The 18330-nt window shown below is 38.3% G+C and overlaps 3 protein-coding genes across 3 annotated transcripts in view; 1 reads left to right on the top strand and 2 right to left on the bottom strand.

Moving 5' to 3' along the window:
- The window catches only part of LOC143741188 (uncharacterized), a 297332-nt gene that overhangs the window by 174037 nt on the left and 104965 nt on the right, over positions 1-18330 (bottom strand). The window lies entirely within an intron of this gene.
- The window catches only part of LOC143741177 (uncharacterized), a 249195-nt gene that overhangs the window by 174037 nt on the left and 56828 nt on the right, over positions 1-18330 (bottom strand). The window lies entirely within an intron of this gene.
- Positions 10650-13722, top strand: LOC143741171 (uncharacterized). The gene is made up of 5 exons (XM_077233600.1): positions 10650-10810; positions 12077-12691; positions 12769-12881; positions 12952-13070; positions 13349-13722. Exons 1-5 carry the CDS (start codon positions 10702-10704, stop codon positions 13479-13481), a joined length of 1089 nt encoding a protein of 362 aa, XP_077089715.1. The 5' UTR covers positions 10650-10701; the 3' UTR covers positions 13482-13722.

Here is an 18330-nt window from a genome sequence, read left to right as displayed (position 1 = left end):
GCATTCACTACTGCGAAGATCGCGAGGCAGCATCGTCAACTTCATCTTGACTTTATTAATAAACAATTAAAATGTCTCCTTGCTATATTTGACATATTCATAATCATTGCTTTTGCCTATTCTTTGTGACAGGTTTTCGGTGCTTTATCGGCAGCGCCGCCGCACTTACATGAACGCGTCACCACCGCATCAAAAACATGATTGTGTGATGAAAACATGAAAAAATACCACATAAACATAGCCTAACTGTTTAGAAAGAAAACACAGAACGAATAGCCTAATGCGCATACGTCCATCTCGCGAATGTATAGTCTTCTTCATGCCATCTTCACCATTAGCCGCTTTTCCACTGGCCAGCGCGAGCACAGAGGCCGAAATCATACCTCACGGCACTCCTGTAAAAAATAAATCGCTATACAAATATATCAGACGCTGCCATTTAGTCTTTATTTAGAGACTTGGACACTACACGCGGCTATTGACTGACCACGAACAGGTAATTTAGCTTACTTGCATTTTTCATTCGTTAATGTCTCGCGGTCTTGCTGTTTTTTGTTGTTGTTTGTTTAACAATTAAAACTAAAAGTCTGTTGTAACGCAAGCCTTACTGAACATGTACCGAGTAAAATATTACTGAAAATTGATAAGTAATGCCTTACACTACTGCGTTACAGCAAAACGTAATATGTTACTGTAATGCATTACTTTTGTAACGCGTTACTCCCAACACTGGTCACAAAGAATAGGCAAAAGCAATGATTATGAATATGTCAAATATAGCAAGGAGACATTTTAATTGTTTATTAATAAAGTCAAGATGAAGTTGACGATGCTGCCTCGCGATCTTCGCAGTAGTGAATGCACCAGAGAGAAATGCACATTTCATTTCATAAGCAGAGAGCAGTCTGTTTTCTTTCGTTTTGAATTGTTCTGTTTACAAGTAGACATTTCAATATAGATATATTTTTCAAGTCCGTGAATAGGCTACCTTATATGCTGAGTTTCGGTTCATTTATGAGACGCGCTCCAGTTCACGCGCTTAAATCCAGGCAATTGGTTGACGAAACATTGATTAAAATTAATATACAATTAATACAAAACGAAATTCACTTTAAAGAAAGGCTTTGTGTGTGTAAGGTATCTGTGAAAGTTTTAAAGTAGTCTTTTAGTGCCGCTTCAGAGCGGTCGCGTCCATAACGGAGAACTGTCACGTCTGTAACATTGTTTTTTCCTCTTAAATGCGAACACGAAAAATAAAATAAAATGAATATTTTATGTTCTGTGGAGAGCCAACCCTTCTTCATCCGATTTGCGCAGTGTAATTCACAGAATTACAAAAAAATAAAATAAATAAAAATCGTTGCCTCCTAAAAGTTAAAGATTTTTTTCGTCTCGCATGACTGTCTATTTCCCTAATATTAAATATAAAACGCATGTGTAGACTGATATTTTTCTAATGTCTGGACTCCTTTCATGGAGGAGCCTATGGATAAACAGACGTTTCAATATTTTGGTATTAATGCATTTTCTGAGAATTTATATTTCAAGTTTTGACTGCAAATGTCATGTCCATAACGCTAGAATTCCCAAATTTTAAATAATTTATCCTCAACTAGTTTTGTGGTGTAGGTCTACGTATTTTACAATGTTAAGTTAACTTCAGATAATGCTAATAGTAATTTAAAGATGTGGTAGCATTGGATCTGGACGGTATGGATAACGCTGGGAGTTGGAAGGGGTGTGTTGCGATTCTGCATGTTCGTGGATCTGAGTGCCCCGATTTCGGTTTCATATCGCATATCCTTACAGCCCTAGTCATTTTAGAATGTTACGTTTTACTCCTGTATAGTTATTTTGGTGAAAGTAACTCAAAAGTAATACAGGAGTAATGTAACGCATTACAATTCTGAGACAGTAATATTGTAAGGTAATGAATTACTTTTAAATAACAGTAACAAGTAATATATAATGTATTACAGTTTGGGAGTAACTTGCACAACACTGGTGATTTTTCTCAGGAGATGTTTTGAGCATTTTACTTCAGACACCGGATTATCAGCAAACTGCCAAGAGAACTGCTAGCTGGCTACTCAAAATAAACTAGCAATATATTCAGTCAGCATATTTGTATTTGATCTGTGTGAATTACAGACATATAAGACTTGCTAGACCTACATTTAGCTACCAAGCAACCTTTCCACAAGGTTAGATTGTTTTATTTTTGTGACTTGTGCATATCTTGATTAGAAATGATGCAGAGTAGGATGAGTGTGTGTGTGTTGTAGTAGTAAAGAGAGAGAATTGGAGAAGGAAGTGTGTGTGAGGTGGACCTGGTCATCACAGACCCAGATCTTCTCAGCTGTTGCTGTTGCTGTCTCTTCATGTGGCACATTATGTTTGGCACATTGTATGGGTCACTATCTATCATAACAAGGCAATTGTAACTGTTAATCAGTCATCACTTGATTACACATTGTATTACCTATACAATGTTTAATCAAGTGATGACTGATTGACAGTAATATAAATGCTAAATATCCTAATACCTGTTGATACTACAACAATGCAAAGTATATGCTCTTAACCTTGCAGTTTTTCATATATCATGTAATACTCAATTTCTCAATTTCCCTGCACAAAACTCTCCAGAAAGTGCTATTTAATGGTTTATTTAAAAATAAAAAAAATCCCGGACCACCCTAGGAAGAGCACCCCCACATAATAAATCACAATTTAACCCCTGTATCTACTATATATCAACTATCTACTAAGTATATGGTCATAATTATTAACAATAAAGTTAATAAATAATAAAGTTTAATAAATAAAGTTATGATACATTCACATAAACCTTCACAACGCCATTAAATATATATATATATATATATATATATATATATATACACATATATATATACAAGGGTGTAACTTTGGTTTGTTGTTTTTTTTAAATTATGTGAGACCCAATTTACACTGTAATGTAAAAACAACATAAAGACAGTATATTTTAAACAATTGTTTAATAGCATATTTTTATGAATGAAGGCCAGTATCACTGATATTAATATAGCTACTGATGTCTCCATGAAAAGGATCCCCCCCCCCCCCCCCAAAATTTGAAACATTTATTAGGCTTCAAATATAGAACTTTTAATTTAAGTGAACTTTAAAAAATCCTCACATAAACCCATAATAAATGTAATATTTACCTGTGCACTTCCTGTCTAACAGGTCTTTGTTTTGTATTTTGCTTTATGTTTTGGATCTTCTGAATAAACTGCACTTGGGTTCTACAAACTTGCCTCCAGTGGATCCCTACGTTACATACAGCTAGGCACTCAACAGTGCTATGGTCAACGCCTGGTGGAATGCCTGGTATAGAAGTAATTTTTTCTTCATTCTATTTATTTTTATTGATTTATTTTCATATTTTTTTCATTAACTTTTTTTAATTTTTGATACACAATGCCCTGTTGGGGCAACTCAATGGCTGCACTTTGTTCTGCACTATGTTCCAACACTTCAAGACAAATGTATTTGTTGTTTGTTTTGTTTATCATACACAAGAGATTATAAGCTAGATGCAGCTTTTTTTGGGTTTGCATCAAATGTTCTTTGTTATACATAAACAAATTTATTTTGAATAAAGATTGATCTGTTGAAAGCAGTTATTTTGAGTTAGATGCCAAACGTTCTCCTCCTATTCAAATTTGACATTGATGGGGTGCATACAACATTTTGCCCACCCGCAACTATAGTTGCCGCACATTCAAATACGATTTTCAAGAAAATAAAAAAAACCTGCGGAAAATAAACGCAGAACATGTTCACAGAGGACACTATTAACACAAATATATGCATGAAACCATTCAGAATAATTTGGGCACAAATGGCTGTCACGTATGCGTGTCCGTTAAGTCCACAAGACTACTGGGTGTCGATTTTTCATTTTAGTTTTCAGAAGAGTGCTGGCAAACGCCCCCTTACCAGCCGATATGTGCCCTCGATGCGCACTTTTACAGAGTCCACGAGCTCTACAGCAGACAATTTAAAATTTGCATTCTGAAATAGAAAATACACTAAAAATTGCTTGCAAACAAATGGCTCAAACAAAAGATGACCTTAAAACATGCTTTTATTAAAGCTAATAACACATCAAATCTTCAATTCTCCGACTTCACCTGATTAAATAAAACCCCACTCAAAGTTTATGAGGTTTTTTAAGAGGGTGGCCACATGCAAATTCACAGTTGTTGCCTTCTCTGGATAAGCTTCCACGTCTTCTTGGACACCAACTTTGCCTGGCTAGCTTTTGTTCTTCTCTCGGGGTTCACACCAACAAAGCAACAATGTAATCTACAATGTAATTACAGAGAAATATAATATATTAGGTGAGGTAAGTAAAGATTAATTGCACTTTAGACATACAAAACCCATTGCATTCACAATATAAATATTCTAGGTTGTTGCCATTATTTTTGATTAAATCTGAGAGCTGGATGACGGAAAATAGCAAAAGAAGACTGGCTTGGTGACGTTATTAACTTTGCGGTAGTCAGTGCAAAAGCGAAAGGACGAGTCAGATTTAGGAACCAGCAAACATGGTGAAGTCCAGGGGCTTTGGCTGGAGGTAGCAAAACCATGATGCAACAAATATTCAACCTCTGATTTCATTACTTCACGTTTACGTGGATTAACACGGTGAGGATGTTGTTTAATGGGCACAGAGTCACCTAAGTCGATGTCGTGTGAGAGAACAGTAGTCTGTCTGGACAAATCAGAAAACAAGATGGGATACCCATTTATTAACTCTACTATATCTGTGCGTTGGTTCTGAGGCAAGTGAGCAAGATACGAGTCTAAATTACTCAGTACTACAGAATTGTTTAGACATGTACAAGACATTCTGTCTTCATTTTCAATCAGATAATCCTCTGATGGACCATATGCAGTGGGCAACACTGTAGAAATAGCCGCAGACACCACATCAGACACAGGGGTTTCATTTGAGGCTTCATCTGTGACATAAGCCTTCAACATATTCACATGACATACTCGACTTTTTCTTCTACGATCTGGCGTTAAGATTACATAAGTGTCAGTAAGCTTTTTCTCAACAGCATAAGGACCTGTGAATTTAGCATGTAATGCTGTCCCTGGGACCGGAAGCAAAACCAAAACTAAATCGTTGGGTTGAAAATTGCGCTTTACACATCTCTTGTCATAATGCAATTTCATCTTGGATTGTGCAGATACCAAATGAGCTTTGGCTACATCACAGACCTTATGAAGGCGTTCACGAAAGTCACTCACGTAGTCCAATACATTACTCGACACTGGGTTCTTTGATAATAACTGCTCACTTAGCAGTTTCAAGGGCCACGAACAGTGTGTCCAAAAACAAGTTCTGCAGGACTGAAACCCAATGACTCCTGCACAGTTTCTCTAGCTGCGAACATTAACAACGGAAAACCCTCAACCCAGTCTTTGCCAGTACTGAGACAATATGCACGTAGCATTGATTTTAGGGTTTGGTGAAAGCATTCCAGCGCACCCTGGGACTCTGGATGGTATGCGCTGGAGAGTTTATGATCAACTCCTAACTCCTTTAATACTTGAGCGAACACTTTGGAAGTGAAGTTAGTACCTTGATCGGTCTGGATAATTTTAGGCAATCCAAACGTTGAGCAGAACTTAACTATCTCCTTCACCACCGCCTTAGCTTTGAGAGTACGGAGCGGAACAGCTTCTGGGAACCGAGTTGCAGCACACAAAGTCAAAATATATTGATGCCCTGATTTTGATTTTGGTAACGGCCCAACACAATCCAAAATCAACCGTTCAAACGGCTCACCCACTACTGGAATCGGATGGAGGGGAGCAGGAGGTAAAGTCTGGTTCGGCTTAACCGCAAGTTGGCAAACATGGCAACTCTTGCAAAATTTGGAAACACTAGACTTCAATCCTGGCCAAAAAAGTACCGTAGAATGCGCTTGTAGGTTTTATTAACGCCGAGATGGCCAGAGAGTGGATGCTCATGAGCAAGCTGCTGAGAACGATAACCAGAAGGCAAGACAACTTGATAGACATTGAAAGCATCCCCAACCTTCTGTGGCTTCCAGCGACGCATTAGGATGTCATCTTCCCAAATAAAAGCGATTCTAGCATCGTACGAGTCCTCCAACTGACCAGCAGCAACAATGCAGGGGGTTAGAGATGGGTCAGACTTTTGAGCAGCAATTAAGTGTTCTCTTTCAAATTTCATAGCTGATGCTTCTAAGTCTGAGTTCATAGAACCATTAGGAACCAACTGTGGTTTAACAGAGTACACTCCAGAGGACTTTTTACTGGATTCAAAAATGAGTCAGCAAGATTCACTGTACCTTCCCACTTCCGTGCCTGAGCACGAGTTACTGCACAAGCAGGAAATACAGAAGGGAAACAAACAGCAATATCATAGTCAGACAATATCTCTGGCGTATAAACAACAACTGGAGAGGGGAAAACCTTACAACCTGCCAAGTCATTCCCCAATATAAGGCTTACACCATCTATAGGCAGCTCAGTTCGCACACCAAGAGGAACCATACCTGTAACTAGATTAGATTTAAGATAAACCACATGCACTGGCACTCTCACACATCCTAACTCAATTCCACGTACCAACACATCAGTACCAGAGTACGTTTCGGCGGAAAATGGCAAAGCATCTGCTAAAATAAATGACTGGGTTGCACCCGTATCCCTCAGAATTGAGATAGACTTTCCCAGAGTGTCAGTACAAAGAGAAACGGAACCACTAAAGAGAAAGTCCATACCCAGTACCATGAACCGGCATCGAAATATTTAGTGATTGTAACAGTCCGAGCAAAAGCTACACTTTTGGATTTCCCAGCAGCACTTTTCTGTTTCCATGCCTTACAATCATTAATCAAGTGGCCTTGATCCAAACAGTAGAAGCAAGAACGTTTGTTACTGGAAGGTTTTAGATCAGCTTTACGACCCTTATATGCTATCTCCCTCACAGCATGGGAGGTTTCCTTCTCCACCTGTTCAGTATTAAAAAACTGACGTTTGGGCTGACGTGAAGATGGAAATACCGTCTTATGGGTGAGCACAACTCGGCTGCTATCACAGCAGCTTCGGAGAGCGTGTTTACCTTCTGTTCATTCAGATGAACAACTACCAGTTCAGAAACACAATTTTTAAACTCTTCCAACAAGATAAGTTCCTGCAACTGCTCAAAACTGGTGACTTTATTAGAGAGGCACCACTTCTCAAAGAGTGTTTTTTTCTCTCTCGTAAACTCTACATAAGTTTGTTTGGCTTTCTTCACTAAGTGTCGGAAGCGCTGACGGTAGGCTTCAGGAACCAATTCATACGCTCTCAATACTGCTGCTTTTACAATCTCGTAATCAAGAGATTGCTCAATTGGAACAGACTTCCTGTGCCTTACCTATGAAATTGCACTGCAGAAGGAGCCCCCACATGTCTTTTGGCCATCCTAACTTTGCAACAATGCGTTCAAAGGTGGTGAAGTAACAATCTACCTCAGCTTCTCTAAAAGGTGGTACCAGCTTTACATACCTCACAACATCAATGTTCGGCTGGGTATTGCCTACTTGATCGTCGCTGACTGCGTTGGATCGCGAAGGTGAACTCTCAAACGTTGGTGAGGAAGGAGCTCTCAAGCGTGGAAGGGGAACAGGCTTCCTGCGCAAAACCTCAGCTTCTAACTCAAGAGTTTTTAGCTTGATGTCACGCTGTGCTTCTACCTCAACAGTACAGAGTTGTACTACTTTAATATCGTGCTCTTGTCTTTTAAGCTCCAAGTCAAGCTCTTTTAACTTAACTGCCGTCATCGGATCTATTCAAGATTCAGCAGGAAGAAGGGGTAAAACTGAAGCTAAAGTTTCTCCCTCTACTACCTTCTCCTCTAACACATCAAGTGGTGATTCAGCAGGTAAAATGCCAGTACTCACCAACCCATTATACAGTTCCTTCTTAATCACTTGCTTGGCAGCATCTCTGGACACAGTAACATTAAAGAAATCCGCTATTAACAAAAAATCTTTTTTCCTGCACAGATTAAAAACTTCTGTAGTTGGAGCAAGTGTAAACGCCAATAGATCAAATTCCATTTTGACGCATGCAGTCTGCCCTCATCCAAACGAGTAAGTTCAACAACAAATAACTTTGTAGAGGACAACTCTTAACTCTACAAAATAATGGAATTCAGAATCCCGGGCAATCCCCCAAATATGTTACGTCCAGTGAATGTCTAGGGGTCAGAACGTAACAAAGTTTAAGATTTTAAAGAGCAATAGTCCAGGCCCTGCCACAGAACCACAACAACAAAGTTCTTTTCAACAATTTTATTCAAAAAGTTAACAACAATTTACTTAGAGAGTAAATTGGAAAGAAAACAAAGACTTCAGGAGGGGACAATGCCAAAATAACAAACAGAAGTTTAATCTACCTGGTAGAGTCAATTTCTTACTAAATCTCTTAAAGAAAATACAAATAAACAACAGAAATGTACACTCTCTCCCTACCTGACCACAAACTAGGTGAAAACAGGGGACAGAATAAAAAGAAATAAATAAAGATGGCACCCACCTCCCTACAGTTCCCAGACAATAAACAAAGAAAATAATCAGATAGATAACAGCTTAAAGGTGCAATGTGTACAAATTTTGAGTATCTATTAACAGAAATGCAATATGACATCCATAACTATGTTTTCAGTGGTGTATAAATAACTTACTTAATAAACCGTAATGTTTTTATTACCTTAGAATGAGACATTTATATCTACATAACCACGGGCAACCCCTTCTATGAAGGTCGACATATTGTGACGTCATGTCTCTACCGTAGCCGACAGCGAACAAACAGCGCTACAGAGCCCGTTTCGTCACTACCTTGAAAGAGAAGCAGCAGAAAGCTAGAAGCTAGCCAATAACACTGTGAGTAGTGACTTTCCCCTTGTCAGTGGTGTAAAATATGTAGTTGGATTGTTTCCTGTAACTTAGTTCTTCTCCCTCGCTGTGTTATGGCTTTGCTATGTGGGGATAAATGTGCTGTATGTTTGTGAGACAGCTGATTAGTACTCTTGTCATTGACCGTAAAACAGTAACGTTACAGGAATCACCAACCCGTCGATCGCGGTCGACAAGTCGATCTTGGAAGCATTGTCGATCGAGAAGAGTTTTCAAAATCAGAGGAAAAAAAGCCTATTGTGTGTAGTAAATGGAGTCTAGGGGATGCGGACTGTTACAATCATGCCATTTTTGCCGTACGCACCTTTGGGATCATGCGGACGCGTCAATTTAAACAAGGCTTTACGCTTTAACCAGCTCAGCCACAGTAACAGCTCATATTTAGCCAGCTAAACTTTTACAACCCTGTTAGAAAAAGTATATAGTTGCATAGTTTCATGTGGTTCTTCTCCCTCACTGTATTATGGGTTTGCTATGTGGGGGGAAATGTGCTGGTTACGTTTGTGAAACAATCAGCTGATTACGATTATTATATCATATATTAAGACCCTTGATCCTCACCTGACTATGGCTTTGTAAACTTTATCCATGATGTGGTTTATAGTGGACTGTGGTACAGGAACAGTGACAATTTTACACACTCTTGGCTTACTCTGGCTATTCTCTGCTGTCTCAGACGACGATATGTTTGTCCAGTTTCAGGCACCGTAGCTTCTTCGAAAGGGAGGGGTGAGCAGTGGGCTGAGCCCTTAGTGCAACTCGCAACCGAACCGCTAGATGTCGCTAAAAATCACACACTGCACCTTTAAATGATAAAGCAAAAAGGTATGGACTGGGACATCTCACAAAGAAACAGTGCGTGGCTCCAGTGGTTAACAATAGGCAGCAAACCAACAGTTCTCTAGCCAGAACAACAGAAAGAGGCACAGTGTTGCACAGGTCCTCAACATCTCTCAACAACTGTAAACAGCTGTAACCCGCTCTCAACAGCTGTAAACAGCTGTAAACAGCTCTCAACAGCTCTCAACAGCTGTAAACAGCTCTCAACAGCTTTCAACAGCTCTCAAAAGCTGGGCCGGGCAGGACACAGACCATGCTCTGGAGAAAGGTTCTCCCTGAATGATAGTTCTGCTGGCTTTTATGCTGAGTCCCTCCTGGATGATAAGCAGCTTTCTGTACCTGATTACGTCTCCAGTACGTAATCAGCTACCTGATTAAGTGGGAGGAGCCAAAAGAGAGCAGGAGACATCAAAACAACAAAGAAAGCACACACAGATCACAGTACCATGTACTTCACAAAAATATACATCCTTACTCTTTACTCTTTAAACCCAAATGTCAATAAAAGGAACTCGAATCAATGAACAGCATTTATGAAGCTCCATCCTTACAGATCATTAACTAAAAAAAGTTGTTTTAGTGTTTAGTTACTCTTTAAACCCAAAAGTCCAAATAATTATTTTAAACAATGAACAGCATTATGAATCTCCATTCTTAAAGATCATTAACTAAAAAAAGTTGTTTCAGTTGTTTAGTTGCCCTTAGTTGCCAACCTAAAGGGGTTGTTTCATTTAAACCTTTTGCACAGGTTCCGCAAAAATGGGCAGGTCAGCACTATATAAATGAACGGTACTCATTCTAAAGAACACAGATCATCAGTGAACACATACTGTACTGTAACTGTAAGTAAGTGCAAAAAATGGAATCCAACATCTATTTTGTAAAATTTGAAAACAGTGATATTAAGGGCACACCTGAACCTCTAACAACAAGTCACCACCAGGATGAAGGAAAAACACGAAAGTGCAGTAAGTAAAGTTTATTCTGAAGCAGACATGGTGTCATTAATGTTTGAGGAACTGAGAAATGTTGCATACAATTTAAAAAAAAACTGCTCTAAGAACAATATGTCAATGTTTAAATATGAAATGGATTAGCACAGAATTGTTTTTCTCTAACTTTTCAGCAAATGTTCTCTTTTTTTGCATATTTACCATATATTAATTTCAGATGATCGTCATTATAAAAAAGCATTCAAAAGAACACTCTTTAAAAAGCCATTTCAATACTTAAAGGGTTAGTTCACCCAAAAATGAAAATGACGTCATTAATGACTCACCCTCATGTCGCTCCAAGCCCGTAAGACCTCCGTTCATCTTCAGAACACAGTTTAAGATATTTTAGATTCAGTCCGAGAGCTTTCTGTCCCTCCATTGAAAATGTATGAACGGTATACTGTCCTTGTCCAGAAAGGAAATAAAGACATCATCAAAGTAGTCCATGTGACATCAGTGGGTTAGTTAGAATGTTTTGAAGCATCGGAAATACATTTTGGTCCAAAAATAACAAAAACCAGGACTTTATTCAGCATTGTATTTTCTTCCGGTTCTGTTGTGGATCCGCGTTCAGTGACGCTGCTGACGTAAGACGCTGCTGATGTGTGTCTGGTGCGCCCGAGCTTCGTTTACAGTCTGAGGGAGACGCACGCTCCCTCAGAAACAAAACAATCTTCACAAACATGTCTAAGGATTTCCACACAGAGGAAGACTTGCATTTTTTTGCCCAGCCATATTTATTTGAACCCGAAAACACGGACGCACCAGATACACGTCAGCAGCGTCTTACGTCAGTAGCGTCACTGCGGACTCGTGAACGAGGATCCCCAACAGAACCGGAAGACAATACAATGCTGAATAAATCCATAGTTTTTGTTATTTTTGGACCAAAATGTATTTCCGATGCTTCAAAACATTCTAACTAACCCACTGATGTCACATGGACTACTTTGATGATGTCTTTATTTCCTTTCTGGACAAGGACAGTATACCGTTCATACATTTTCAATGGAGGGACAGAAAGCTCTCGGACTAAATCTAAAATATCTTAAACTGTGTTCTGAAGATGAACGGAGGTCTTACGGGCTTGGAGCGACATGAGGGTGAGTCATTAATGACATCATTTTCATTTTTGGGTGAACTAACCCTTTAAGAAGGTTGATTTTATGTATTATATTTATAATATGGAGTGAATTGTTCTTAATTGATATATGTGTGTGTTTTCTCTCTGTTTGTCAGGAGGATGTAGGTGTTTGGTGTTGATGACAGTGTGTCTCGGGCTCATTTGTGCTCTTCTACTTGTCTTTAACATACTGCAGCACATCACCATCATAAGTTACAAGAACGCATTTGAAGAGTTCAAACAGACTATCAACAGCTTACAGGACAATAACACTGATCTAATGATTGAAAAAGACCAACTGCAGAACAACTTCAACTCTTTGAGTCAGAAGAAACTGGAGCTGGAGACCAGAGTCAATAGTCTCACTGCTGAGAAAAAACAGTTACAGAGTAGCGTTGACTCTTTGAGTCAGAAGAAACTGGAGCTGGAGACCAGAGTCAATAACCTCACTGCTGAAAAAAGCCAGTTACAGAACAGTTTAAACTCTTCGAATCAGAAGAACCTGGAGCTGGAGACCAGAGTAAATAACCTCACCGCTGAGAAAAGCCAGTTACAGAGAAGCGTTGACTCTTTGAATCAGAATAAACTGGAGCTGGAGACAAGAGTCAATAACCTCACCGATGAGAAAAGCCAGTTACAGAAGAGTTTCAACTCTCTGAATCAGAAGAACCTGGAGTTAGATGGCAAAGTCACATCTCTGAGTGATGAACTAAATAAAGCTTATGTAAAAGGTAAGTACAGTTCTGTTTTTGTGTAAGTTCTTACTTTCCTTCTTCTTTTATGTTTTTAAAAAGTGTGTTTCTGTTAGGAAATCAGTGGGGTTGGTTTTTCATAACCACTCAGTTAAACTGGTCTGGGAGCAGGCAGTACTGCAAGGATCATGGTGGTGATCTGATCATTCTCAACAGTGAAGTGAAGCAGGTGAGTTTGTGTGAGTGTTTGCTAATGAATGAGGGGAGTCACACTTATGCCTGTTTTTATTCACATATAGAGAACCATAACTTCTATTGTCCTTGAAAAATTTCTCGGGGAGAGAGTGTGGATTGGTTTGACTGACATACAGCAGGAAGGCAGTATGAAATGGGTAGATACTTCACCACTGAATCAAGGGTAAGTGCTAAAAAGCACTGTGTATTTATTAGTTTAGTATTTTTTATTCTTGTTTTAAAAATCCACCACAACCACAAGTAAGTGTCTGTTAACACACCTCTTCCATGACATCAACAATCACAAGCAAATAAACTTCCTATAAATACATTCTAATATTCTTCTCTATTTTACTTTTCTGCACTTTCACTTCTACTCCAGCTTATTTTGCTACTCTGATTATTGTTGATTCGTGAATTTTGGGGTTCTGAATAATTAAAAAACTGAAACATGTTATTCAGGTTTTGGTACTCAGGTGAGCCGAATGATGTGGGTGGAAATGAGGATTGTGTTGAACTGTTGCCTTCAGCTCCTGTCCAGAACTGGAATGATCTCCCATGCAACGATAAGAGAAAAGGGATTTGTGAGAAATAGGGTTCATCCTGGATTGTGCTTTTATTTGTATTATTTTATGGAATCATTCATATTGTGTTCACATAATTTCTAATTGAGGTTCCTGCCATTTAAAACAGTCTGCTACTTTCATTTGATATGAACAGCTTTCTTGATATCAATTTTATTGTATAATTTTTCTGTAATGCAAAAAATCAAGAATGTAAAATTGTCATTATTTTCTCATTGCTTTATTAAACTTACAATTGTCACATTCACGTTAGCTTGGACTCGTTATGTTTTGTCATCACCTGCACACGTCACTTGTCTTTAAGTCACAAGTCAAGTCAGACCTGACTTGTTAAAAAGAGATGGTATTCATCTCTCATTTGGGTGGTGCTGCTCTTCTCTCTAGTAATATGACACATATTCTTAAGGTGATGATACACAGGGCAACTCTTTGAGCAAGTTACTGGGCAATCTTGCAGAGCGATTGTTGCTTGGGCACTTTCCCATTGAAAATGGGCAATAAATTTCTATCTGGATACTTTGGATAGGTCATGGGCCCTGTGTCTCATCTGGTTGCCCATTGACGGCAACATTGCTCAAAATGTTGCCCTGTGTTTCACCACCTTTATTAGAGTTGATCCTTGACTGTCTGCGGCTCAGGTCAGGAAGCAGACGAACTGACTAAACCGACCACATGCTAGATGTCTCACGTCACTGAGGTCAGATAAATCCCATCATATAGAGACTCTTTCACCTAAATATAATCATATTGAGACTGTGTCTGCTCCCCGAATTACTAAATACAAAAAATAATTAAGGGTAAAAATTGTATTGATGCAAATTAAAAGTAGATATTATAAAGATGAATAAATGACAAAGCTCGGGTGCTGAATGTAAGATCCCTTTCTTCAAACTGAGCTGAACGATGACATCACTGTTTTCTCCAGAGCGGCTGTATAGATAAATTAATTAAATGAATAACTTTTTTACAACAGAAATGAATCAACACTGAACTTAAGATGGATTATGACACTTTTATTTTAGATCTACTGTACAGCAAAACATAAATCTACTGCTGCATTATTTTCGTTATCATTGTAAAGTTTCTTTGAAACAATCTGCATTGTAAAAAGCACTATATAAATAAAGGCGACTTAACTTGACTTTCTTGGTATAACTTGTTTTTGCAACACTGCTGCAAAGACAGGAAGATAAATTAGTATTAAACAAAGTCCAAACGACCAACCGAATGGAACACTAATCAGCATAATGGTGGCTTCAAAATGTTCAAAAGAAACATCAGCAACACTAAATTAAGGCAAACCTTTACAAATTGTATCCAAAAATATTAAGAGTTGTAATAAGTTATACAAGTTATTTATAAAGAAGTATTTTGTTTGCAATTTATTTATATCTAAATCTGTGTGGCTGTACGTCTCCTTCAGTCTTGTTCTCTTTTTTTCAGTTCTTGTTCCTCTTTCCTTCAGAAGACTCTGTTTATTAACATCAGTTGTCACTAATAATGGTCAGTCATCACCTGTAAAGTGTACTTTATGGATTAATTTACTGCACAAAAAATTCTATATTTAACAGAGTACATCCTACACTACTTCAGTGTTGGTTTTCAACACCTGTGGATGAGACTTATATATAAACCAACCAGTGAACGTTTAATACCGGTGAATTTGCTGTGTTCTCAACCTTTGCTGTGGAGAAAATCCAATGTGACATTGGAGGGACCAAGAGAAACATGATTAAGTATTTCTAGCAACATTGGGCATCAACCACATGCAAACAATATAATACTTTTTGTATACAGTTTACTTTCTATGTATAACAGTTCTACCTATTAACGCATTATAGAGGTTTACTGTTAAACAGATTGTAAACTAATGAAGACGGAGAATTCAGGCTCTGGCAAAGCCGTTCTCAGCGCCGTCAAAATAAAGTCCCGCACAACAATCAAAGCGGCAGGACGAAAGTGACGGCTTGCATCACTTCACTTCAAAGTTCCTACTGGTGGTGCAAATGCAAATAGGAAAATGGTCCATAGGGGAACATTTAGTTCTCGCATGACTGCCCAGGTGGCTAGTTAGTTCCTATAACTACCAGGTGAGAAAGTCCCTTGTGTTGTGTGTGTTCGGGCCTGTTGTCTGGATCCTTACACTTCTGTCTAGTCTTGTGTTTTCTGTTTGAGCACATGGCGGATAAAAGTTTGTTTGTCATGTGCTCTTCTGCCTTGTTTTGTGTGTTTGTCTTTGCACATATCTTTTTGTGGGTTTCCGTGATGCGGCACACATTACGTAATCACGTTGAAAGGTCACGAGTGTTAGTTCAAAAATGAAGGATAAGGCGAAAGACTCCATCTCATTTTCTCCTCCAACTTCAAAATCGACCAACATCATTGTTTTACCTTTTATTTTTTTTTATTTTTTTTTTGTAAATGGCGTTTGACTTAGTCTTTGCACATTTTCTCTGTAAACAAGGTCTGTACTTCCACCTACATCATGTGTGACTTTTCAATGGGTTTCAATGGGTCCATAATGCGTGAAGTCGTAGACATGCAATAATGTTTTTTTTTGTGAAAAATGCACTATGGTTTTTTCCGTGTTTAAAAAAAAACCCTTTCATTTCTCTGCATTTGAGTCCTCTCTGTCCGTTCTAAACCAAACCTAACATTATACATTTAAATTATTCATTATAATTATTACATTATAAAGTTAATTGGTTGTAGGGCTGCATAGTTTAGGTCAACCAGAACCGGGAACGCTTCCTATAACACCTGATGTACTCCTTTCATCATAAGAAGAATGGCATCTAATGTTAGTCTTTCTGTTTATTCTGAGGTTTACTGAAGTCAGCCGGATCCAGGCCGGATCCAGATAAGATGGTGGATAAATATTCTGAATTTTCTGATCCCCAATCTGACTTCTGAACTGTAATGCTGACTGAATCATTATCATACACTGTTCGTTCGTTGGCCAGAGGAGAATTGCTGGGTCAAGCTCTTTGTGGTTTCGTCTGACAGGTTCAATGACTCCAGATTCGGACTTGTGATCCTCTCGCTTTATATCTTCCTATCTGCTCCTCTTTCATCTAGAGCAGGGATAGGCAACTACGAATCCTGGAGTGCCACTGTCCTGCAGAGTTTAGCTCCAACCCTAATCAAACACACCTGAACAAGCTAATCAATGTCTTCAGGATTACTAAGGCTAAAGGCAGGTGAGTTTATATCAGGGTTGGAGCTAAACTCTCAGCACTCCAGGATCAACGTTGCCTATCCCTGATCTAGAAATTTCACAGCAATCATCCATAAAACAAACATTTCATATGTAATATCAGTTCTTCTCTGGTGAGATTTATCGCATTATGAATGGTAAAAATACTCACTAACAGGACAACTGTAGCTTTCTGATGCACTGAGATGAGTTTCTCTCTCGGCCGTCTCTCTTTCTTTGGCTTCCCATTCATTTTCTCTTCTGTCCAGGTCTGTTTCTACCTAAGATTTGTTACTCATGTCAACAAGGTCAACCACATACAACATCACAAGAACATCCATGCTTGAACTGAGCTGCACAGTTTGAAACTCATTTACAGAAATTTCATTTAAAAAACAACATTCAAAGCATTAAAACCATAAACCTTAAATCATTGAGTAATAATATTAACTATTGTGGGATATTGAAATAGTTACCTCGCCTTAGTTGTATCAGTGCCATCTTGCTAGGTATGATAAAAACCGTGAAGTCCTTGAACTCATTATAAGGATAAAACCGAAACAGCCACAGAACAGAAGCAGACATTCTTGCAGAGAATTGATCACCAATCTACGATTAATGCCGGGCGTACACCAAAGGATTTTCACAGTCCCAGACTAAAGACCGGCAGTAGGAATCTTACTGGAGTCTCCGCGCGCTCCCGTCGTCTCGATCGTTAAATGTGAGGTGATAATCTGCAGTCGGCGACCCGATTTATGCCAGTCTTTCTCTAGTCTTTCATGTCAAACATGTTTGATATTATCGCAAGTCTTTAGTCTGAGACTAAAAACTGTGAACCCAAGTCTTTAGATGTGAGCTGATAATCTTATAAAGTCTTTTCTAAATCTTTTCAAAGTCTTTAGGTGTACAGAAAGCATAATTCAGACAGAAAAATCTGTATCTTTAAACCAAACTATGCACATGCAATACTTCTAAAGCCTAAATCACATGTGAAGACAGTTGACAACAGGGCTAAAGTGATTGGATTAAAGTAGCAAGATTCAAGCTTAAAGAAGTTTTGGATATTTGTCCTCTACCATTTTCAACAGCTGATGAAATGATATGAAGCTTCACTGAAAATTTACAAAATCCTCAAACTGAAGTCCGTCCATCCATTCACAGACTGCCATATGGGTGATTTATCCTTTTAACTAACAAATGCCAATTCTGTAATGACATCTTTCTCCTGGAAGTGACAATTTCGATGGAAAAACAGCATCTTCAGTGATGCAGCGACTTCAGTTAGTAGGCCTATTAGTTATGGACTTGATTTCTGTGATGTCTGTGCTATTAGTTGGTTTGTGTAAAAGTTTTTACATATAAATAAAAACATAGACATGACAAAATTGCTTTGAGTTAAAATTATTTTATTATCTTACAGCTTTTGCCTAGATAAGTCCAATATAACAGAAAACATTAGCCTGGCAACAAATATTACAATATTTATTTCAGACTTGAAAAAAAACGAAAAAAAAACACTTGTGTTAACTCTTGTAACTAAAATGTCTTACAGTGCAGTTTATTTTATTTTATAGAATACTGACTATGGCTAATAATACAATCCTATTAGATGAATATGAAAAAAGCAGTAGTGTTTGTAGTGGAGTCCACTGGAGGCGAGTTGC

This window comes from Siphateles boraxobius, unplaced genomic scaffold, assembly GCF_051911475.1.
Source record: "Siphateles boraxobius isolate OS27281-9 unplaced genomic scaffold, OSU_SipBor_1 18, whole genome shotgun sequence".
Lineage (NCBI taxonomy): Eukaryota > Metazoa > Chordata > Actinopteri > Cypriniformes > Leuciscidae > Siphateles > Siphateles boraxobius.
Note: the sequence above shows the minus strand (reverse complement) of the source record. Positions and strands in the feature narration are given on the sequence as shown.

What these genes read in the sequence shown, in the direction of transcription:
- LOC143741171 (XM_077233600.1), top strand. Translation starts at nt 10,702, where the DNA reads ATGGAATCCAACATCTATTTTGTAAAATTTGAAAACAGTGATATTAAG. An exon ending in AGGAAAAACACGAAAGTGCA is followed by an intron (nt 10,811 to 12,076) that starts GTAAGTAAAGTT and finishes TCTGTTTGTCAG; the next exon opens with GAGGATGTAGGTGTTTGGTG. An exon ending in ACTTCACCACTGAATCAAGG is followed by an intron (nt 13,071 to 13,348) that starts GTAAGTGCTAAA and finishes CATGTTATTCAG; the next exon opens with GTTTTGGTACTCAGGTGAGC.